This window comes from Peromyscus eremicus, chromosome 12, assembly GCF_949786415.1.
Source record: "Peromyscus eremicus chromosome 12, PerEre_H2_v1, whole genome shotgun sequence".
In the NCBI taxonomy this organism is placed as follows: domain Eukaryota; kingdom Metazoa; phylum Chordata; class Mammalia; order Rodentia; family Cricetidae; genus Peromyscus; species Peromyscus eremicus.
In genome coordinates, this window is record NC_081428.1 from 19,116,295 (window position 1) to 19,124,865 (window position 8,571).

The following is an 8,571-nucleotide window of genomic DNA, read 5'->3' on the forward strand; positions in this document are numbered from 1 at the left end:
GAAAGTTCACCTAAGCAAGGCCAGCTGTGAAGGTATTTCACCAAGTTTAAGAGATACTCTGTGGTTAGGACCTAAACAGCTCAGGGCTGGAGGGATGTGAGCAGATGAGAGCACGGAGTCAAATCCCCACACTTCCGCCGGAGATTTCTGGTGACCGAAAAGGAATTGAATGTCAGGAGGAATAGTGCTCGGGGAAGTGTGAAGTCTGGTGAGTGAGTGGTGTGATAGGATGGGTAAAGGCCGTGAGAGACGAGAAATAGACCAGAGGCTGTCAGCATAGGCATGCGAGCCGAGACCACACAACCCGGGAAACCTGCATGTACGGCCCAAGCGGGAAACCGAGGACAGCCCGTCAAGATTAGCAAGACAGGAAAGAGACTGATTATCAGGGTGGAAAGTAAGCAACAGCCCAAGAGGGGAAGACTGTTTAACAGGGTTTACTTTTAATTTTCTATGTATGGCTATTTTTGCATATATAGGAACCACGAGCACGCAGTGCCATGGAGGCGAGAACAGGGTGGTAGATCCTAGAGTTACAGATGATTGTGAGCCACCACATAAATGCTGGGAATTGAACCTGGGTCCTCTAGAAGAGCTGCCACTGAGGCCGGGCGGTGGTGGCGCACGCCTTTAATCTCAGCACTCGGGAGGCAGAGACAGGTGGATCTCTATGAGTTCGAAGCCAGCCTGGTCTACAGAGCGAGTTCCAGGACAGGCTCCAAAGCTACAGAGAAACCCTGTCCATAAAAAAAAAAAAAAAAAAAAAAAAACAGCCACTGCTCTTAACCACTGAGCCCTCTCTCTCCAGCCCCAATAAGCTGCAAGGTTTAAGAGGCAAGGTGTGATGTGGCCACAGCAGTAACTTTGGTGTATACAACAACTGCAGCTTCACAGAAGCATGTGACATGAAAAGAGGCGACAGAGTCAGTAATGGCAGGCAGCTGCTGCAAAAAATTTGGTTAAGACAGGAAAAGAAGAGTGAGGAAGGGTCTAGAAAAACGGGGTTGAAAGCATACAGAGGCGTAAGCTCATCACTGATAAGGTCCAGAAGTAAGAGATGAGACAGGAGTGTGTCATCCCCAAGCAACCAAAGGGCTCAGGAGTTCATCTGCAGGAGGAACAATATTCAAATAACGAGGTTTTTGAGATGTTTCGATCTGGAGAGAGAAAAGGCCAGATCTGCGGGCTTCTCTCTGTTTTGGAATTAGGGCTAAAGGGGGCAATGTGCACAGTCCAGTTTCTATTCTCCACTAACGGGACACCCAGGCGACCTATTAAAATCCAACTTTTCTCTCACCACTACAGACGCTGTCCTTGTGGCATCCAGTGACCCCAATTTCACAACCGTTGGCCTGGGCAATGGGACTGGCCTCATTTCTCCATCCATCTCTAGGACAACCTCACCGACTAGCCCACCCTCCCCTGTCCTTATCACGCCTTGATGCTTCCATGTTCTCATCTTGGGCTGCTTATTATGGGATGACATTTCTGCCACCTCCTGTTTCACCTTACCTTTTTATTTGCAGTTAAGTGTCTCTCATTAGCGATCCTCGATTCAGGTTTGCTGATCCTTGCCTCTCCTGGGATTAGTCCTTTGTAAAAATCTCCCTACTGGTTTTTTTTTTGTTTGTTTCTTTATTTGTTTGTTTGTTACTTCCTGTCTTTTTAAGATCCCTAGTCAAGGGCTGGAGAGATGGCTCCACAGGTATGAGCACTTGCTCTTGAGGAGGACCTAGGTTCTGGAAACAGAACCCACACAGTGCCACACAATAAGTAACTACAGTTCCAGGGTACCTGGCACTCTCTTTTGTCTACCCCAGATACCAGGTATGGAAGGGGCACACACACATAATTTACAGGCAAAATACTTATACACATAAAGTAAAAACAATGAAGTTTTTTAAAAAACAAACAAGTTGCCCGCCCGGCAGTGCCCAGTGGTGGTGGCACACGCCTTTAATCCCAGCACTTGGGAGGCAGAGGCAGGCGGATCTCTGAGTTTGAGGCCAGCCTGGTCTACAAAGCAAGTTCCAGCACAACCAAGGATGTTATACAAAGAAACTCTGTCTCAAAAAAGCACACACACACACACACACACACACACACTTACACTTTTCTTTATTCTCCCCCTAGACTGTGATACCACCACAAAAATCAAGCCAGAAATTGCCCTGCTTCTCTCCCAGTTCTGCCTTTCGTACAAGGCATCAGACAGAAGGTTTCACTACCACATCTCCCCAAAAAAGCTTGCCAGACCCAAGGGGAAGCTCAACATGGCTGCGCAGCATGTCTGCAGGGGACATTCATGCTCGGATCAAGCCAGACGTCCTGCTAGCGCTGGCAGTACTACCTGCCTCCAGAAGGACTGCATTGTTACCATTCGAGAACTTTCACAACTCCACCAGCCTCTCAGGATCATGCGTGTGCAGGGCGGACTTGACCAACCTATAATTTTCTGCCAAGCTCTCAAAACAGCCTTTATATCTCTGTCCACTAAACATGGTCAGCAGTGACATCATATGGTACTTGTTAACAAAAAAAAAAAAAAAAAAAAAAACCTCAGGCCCCACCCTCGGCCATCTTAATGACTCATGTACAATAAAGGTTTCAACAGTATTTGCTACATATTTTATATCCGCTGGACTTCTCAACCCCCAAGACACGCCATATATCCTTCATTGCAAATCCCCACATCTTTGTTGATACCTTGTACAATTTGCAATATCATACACTATTGTAGAAGCACCTAGCACTGAGCACAGTATATAGTAAGCCATATATACTTGAATGAATAGACCCTTTGATCTATTAATTAATGGAAAGTTTACTTAGCAACTTGGAAAAATCTAAGGTATGCAAATGAAAACTGACTGTCATGTCAGTGGTAACTCAAGTGGGTGCGGTGGCTTATGTCTGTAATCCCAGCACTTGGGGGAGGGGGGGCGCTGAGACAGAAAGATTGCCGTGAGTTCAAAGCCAGCCTGGGCTACAGAGTACATTTCAGGTTAACCTGCTCTAGCAACAGAAAGAGACTTCAGAAAGAATGAAAGAAAAATCGAGATGGGAGTCGGGGGCAAGAAAAAGAAAGGGAAGTAGAAATGGGGCGAAGGAAAGAAGAGGGAAATAGTAATCCAGAATCCAAAGGGAGTTGAGTTGGAATGCATCCTCATGTTGTATCAACCAGCTGAAGGTTACAGTGACAGATATGAGGTCGCCCGCATTTAGGACACCATGTGGAAAGCTGACGCAGAAAGCAGCGGAGGACAAGTCAGGTGGCTGGGAAGAACCCAAACGAGGTTTTGGGGATTTCAAAGACACAAACACAGCAGAGGCTAGACCAGAACAGTGAGATGGCAGTGTGGAGGCTCACTCCTGGAATCCCATAATCCCAGCTTTCAGGAAGTTGAGGCAAGAGGATACTGCCAAGCAGCCTGCCTACCTAATAGTCCAGGTTACCTAAGGAGAGAGAGCCAGGGATCAGTGGGAGGAGGAGGAGAGCGCACAAGAGGGAGGAGGGAGCATGGAAGGGAGGAGCACGCCAGTGTGCCCTGGAATGACTCTATCAAGCCATGTAATAGACAATTACCTCATACTTATTTTTTTGTGGTAAGAACAGTTAAAATCTACTCAGCAATTTTCAAGACTATGTGATTAACTATGGTCAGCATGCTCAAATACATCTCCTAAACTTATTCCTCTGATCCACTGGACATAACACATCCTTTGACATCTTCCCAACCTCTTCCTCAGCACACCTATTCTGCACACACGAAACAACTGAGGTGTACCTGACTATGGCTGAGCCCACCATCAAATGCCTAGCAAGTGACTGGAAATCGGGGTGTTTTAAGTTTTACTCACACTGGTACAGTGAAAACCAGCAGTACCCCCGTTACTGAACAAACTTTCTGAAATGCTGGCACTAAGGGCAAGCCAGTCAAGTTTCCATCACAGATGAGGAGGGACTCGGGGAGGCCTCCTCACCCATAGCTGAGGACGCTTTGGCAGCTCAAGGCCACCGGAGTAGAGAGTCGGTTATTTTCAGGGAATTGACCTTGGTAGGTTGTCAATGTTCCAGTGCATGGTTCTCCATCCCTGCACATGGACATGCTCCAGCGCATGGTTCTCAATCCCTGCACATGGACATACTCCAGTGCATGGCTCTCCATCCCTGCACATGTGGACATGCTCCAATGCATGGTTCTCCATCCCTGCACATGGACATGCTCCAATGCATGGTTCTCAATCCCTGCACATGTGGACATGCTCCAGTGCATGGCTCACACCCATGCACATATGGCCAGCATGGAGTGGACTCACTGAACTGTAAAAGGACATGAAATTGGGAGGACATGGCGGGGGAAGGGAGACATCTGAAAAGATTAGAAGGAGGTTGATAAGGCCAAATGCATCATATACATGTGTACGAAACCCTCAAAGAATTAGCTGTTTCAGGTTTGGGTGGTTTTGTTTGTTTTGTTTATTGTTTCGTTTTGTTTTTGTTCTCTCTATATATCCCAGGCTGTCCTTGAACTCACAGAGATCCACCTGCCTCTGCCTCCAGACTGCTGGGATTAAAGGTTTGTGCCATTACACCCAGCTGAGGTTTTTTTAAAGACAAGAAATGCTGGTGCCAGCTGGACTTCATAGTTCACATCTGTAATCTCACTACGTGGGAAGTGGAGCAGAAGAATCAGGAATTCAAAGCCCATCCCTGGTTAGGGGCCAGCCTGGGCTACATGAAACACTCTCCGAAAACAAAACTACTTCAGGTACATGAGGTACATTCAGGCACAATATTTTCCTCCAACAGTGTCCTAAGCCCGGAAAAACACTGGACTCCTTACAGTGACTCAAAAGCACTCAACCAAAACCATGAAATTAAAAGGCTAGTCATAAAAGCCTTCAACATCTGACCCATGGTCAGACCGACAGCAGGTTCCTCCTAAGTGACGGGTGACCTGTGTTGGAACTGAGGATATCAATTAGAGGTCATCAAAGAGAAAACAGGCCATTTCAAAGGTATAATCTCCCAGTGACAGCAGAATGAAGCACACAACTGTGACTGTTGCACAGTAATTTACACAACCACTCCATGCCTCAGTTTCTCTACCATACAATAGAAACGACTATAATACATACCCTCCGGTGTTGCTTGAGAAATTAAAGGAATGTGTATACAGCCCGAGAGTCAGGCGTGGGGCCGTTCTCCTGTAAATCTACCAAGTAGGAAGTAGAGGCTGAGGCAGGGCTGCCGCTAAATTTGCTGTCTACACGTGTGAGTTCCAGGCAAGCCTTGGACCCTTAAAAGACAGTAGCCATTAGAAAAGTAGCACTTGTGGCTGTGGATGTATGTAGCTCAGTTGGTAGAGTGCTGGAAGCCCTAAGTACCTAATCCTTGCACTGAAAAAAGGCAGGAAAATCAAGCGTTCAAAGTTATCCTTGAACACAATTAAGTTGGAGGCTAGATTTGGTTGCTGGGGGGGGGGGGGGAGTGGGGGGGGGGGGGGGCATGCTTACTAACTGTTTAATCCAGAGTTTAATCTTACTACTACAGCTCCAGCTCCACTACTGCTCCTAATCATATGACTTGGGACTACATAGGCAATAAATAGACCTGCAGAGTCCCATCAGCATCCAGGTCAACACAAAACTCTTTAAAACTTGCAAAGGCCAGGCAGGGCTGGACTGGAGAGATGGGTCAGGGGTTAGGAGCACTGATTGCTTGATCTTCTAGAGGACCTGGGTTCAATTCCCAGCACCCACATGGCAGCTCACATCTGTCTGTAACTCCAGTTCCAGGGCTTCTGACACCCTCACACAGGCATACATGCAGGCAAAACACCAACGAACATTAAATAAAAATCAATTATTTAAAAAAAAAAAAAAAACTTGGGAAGGCAAAATCTATAGCACTGCAGTATCCAATAAGTGAAGCTTATTTTGCAAATATGAGTCCCTTGTGTTAGCAATGATCTAGACTTCTCACCACTGTATCTAAGAGCCAATACTCAGAGCCATGAATCAATTAGTTTCTGAGGTGTTTGGGATTTCGGTTTTGGGGGGGTATTTTGGGGAGGGGCTCGGCTGGGGAACTCCTGAGTTCTTAAGCAGAAAAACTGGAGTGAAAATAGATGTCCTGTTCAGATGAAAACATCTGTCCTTTAATGATTACGTCCACTACACCCTAACACCCACTGTATGAACTGAATGGCTAAGCATACTAAAATAGCCTTAGTAGGAAGAGTGACTACAAAAGAGGTATTTCAGAAGGAAAAAAAAAAATACCCCATTCCTTTACCAAATAAAAGTAAAACTAAAAAAAAGGAAGGTGGTGAGTCTCCTACAGTTTCTGCTTTGGATGTGGTCTCAACTGTATGTCCTCCAGGAAACACAACCTCACGTACTCAACCCGAGTTCGTCTTACAAAACAAAGGTGGGACACACTAAGTAGACTGGTTCAATGACCCTTCATGTTTTCCAGGAGATTTACTTTGGAAATTTCAGCCAAGCCTAAAAGATCGGTATCAAAAAAGGTGGAGGTGGAGCAACAGCTTCAGATCCACAGATTAGACGTGTTAATAGAACGTTGATCCCATGAGTAATGTTCACAGCTGCGGCATCCAACAATGGAATTAACATTTCAACAGGAAGCAGAGAGCCATCCCAGTAGACAGAGCTGCCACCGACCCAACCTCCTCCCCAGCTCCGGAGACCCTCACCAAAATCATCCTTGGTGACCACACTGTGTGTGCCTGCCTCCTAGAGTTGAACGTGTGAATCTTTTCTATGATCCATTTGGTTTTAAAATTCTGCCAAATGCTTAGTATATATATATTCAATGAGATCAACTAGTTAAAACACACTTAGGGGAAGCAATTTCTAAACGTCAAAATGTTTGTGCGTCCTGGGGTCCAGGCATTTTTCTAAATGCCTTTTTCTCGTCTCCCGGAAAGAGGTTCGGCAGCTGATAGATGTAATAGGCGATTCCTAACGCCACACAACTCACCACCTGAACGTCGTCTTTAAAAAAAAAAAAAAAAAATGAATCAACTCATTACAAACCCGAGGTAACTCCTCCCCAACACCCAACACCGGTTTCACACGGTCGGCTTCCTAATACCCGGTCTAGGGGTTGCTCGGTCGAGCTAGCCTCTTCTTTGAGACCAAAATCCACCCGGCTAGCGCAGCTTGGGTGCTCCGTTCCTAGAGGTAGCCAGGACGATTGACACCGAACGGCTCAGTCTTCTCTCAATAATGGCGTTTGTAATTCAGCCTCCCCGCCTGGACTACCCGATACCTAAAAAAACTCGCGCAGCCGGGAGCTTGGAAATCGGGGAATGCTGGCGGACCCAACACCCGGGGCCGAGGCGGGAAACAAAACAAGGGCGGATAAAGCAAAGTGGGTCCCCCAGGGTAAGCTGCCCTGGAGGCGCGCCCCGCACGCCGCTCCAGGAGCCACCGCCACCGCTGCGGTGCGATCTGGTCCGGGCTCCGCTGCCGCCCAGACGCCCCACGCCCCTCGCGCGGCTCCCCGGTCAGATGCACTCTCCCGGGTGGCGCGCGTGGCCGGCCCCAGATCACCCCACCGGTGCATGGGTGCCCACCCGCCACCACCGCAGCAGCGCCCCAAATTGAGCCGCCCCCTCCCCCCACGCCCCATTGTTCCCGGGAGGCCGCGGGCTGCAAGCGCCAAGGACCGGGGACAGAGGGATGCCCCACTCACCCGCAACCCCGCACAGGAGCACGAAGCACAGTAGGAGCGCCATGGAGGCGGCCCGCTCGTAGCTTGCAGGTGAACGCTCTTAGCCGGGGACCTTGGTATTCCAGAGCCCGGTACACTCCCGACTAGCTCCCGGCGGTGGCAGCAGCGAAGGCACCTCTGCGCCCCGCCCCAGCTCGGCAGGTGAACGCGTCACTTCCGGCAGCAGTCCGGAGCCCCTTGGGCTAGAGCCCACAGTGTTGGCGCCCTGGCGTTACCATGGAAACCGGGCGCAGTGCGCGTCCCCCTCTAGGGAACCTTCCAGTGCCAGCAGTCTTGCGCCCTACACCTGCTCGCACTGGGAGCCACCTCCAGCTCCCCCCGCGCAGCCTTCTTGCCTTGGTTAAGTCGCTGCTTTGTGAACTGGGAACCAGCCTGCCAGTCTCACCGCTGTAACTGCAGTCACGCCCTCCCCCGGGGCCGGCTCCAGGCCAGAACTGCTCCCTCTGCTTAGACACCGAGCTAGGCTCCTACCCTCCACCCGCCAGCAGCCGCTGGATTCCAGGGTCAGGAGTGCGGGCCTCCCGCCACCCGGTGTGCCCTTGAGCAATCCGACAGCTCCGCGAATCTGTCGCCTCCTTTTTGAATGCATAGATAGGTTGTTGCAGAAGGGCTCGGGAGAGGCTTTTCTTCCCTTCCTGTATACACTGGAACCATAAAATGCGGCTCCAGATTGAACAAATACTTTGGGCTTTTCTCCTCCTTGCGTTTATGAGTCAACTCAGCCCTGAAATTAGCCCATAAGAACAAGAGGGCTTTAAGTGTGGGGCTGGCTGGGAATGGCTAAATACATTAGGTAGGGTGAACGA

The 8,571-nt window shown here is 49.0% G+C and overlaps 1 protein-coding gene across 2 annotated transcripts in view; it reads right to left on the bottom strand.

The window, feature by feature from the left end:
* Cxadr (CXADR Ig-like cell adhesion molecule) overlaps positions 1 to 8,079 on the bottom strand; it is a 56,751-nt gene extending 48,672 nt beyond the window's left edge. Inside the window, exon 1 of one of the 2 annotated variants that reach the window (XM_059277823.1) lies at positions 7,727 to 8,079. In XM_059277823.1, the coding sequence (XP_059133806.1) occupies positions 7,727 to 7,769 (43 nt within the window). In that variant the 5' untranslated portion in view covers positions 7,770 to 8,079. The remainder of the gene's footprint in view (positions 1 to 7,726) is intronic. The other variant, XM_059277822.1, reaches the window with a different exon arrangement.
* Positions 8,080 to 8,571: the final 492 nt, after the last annotated feature.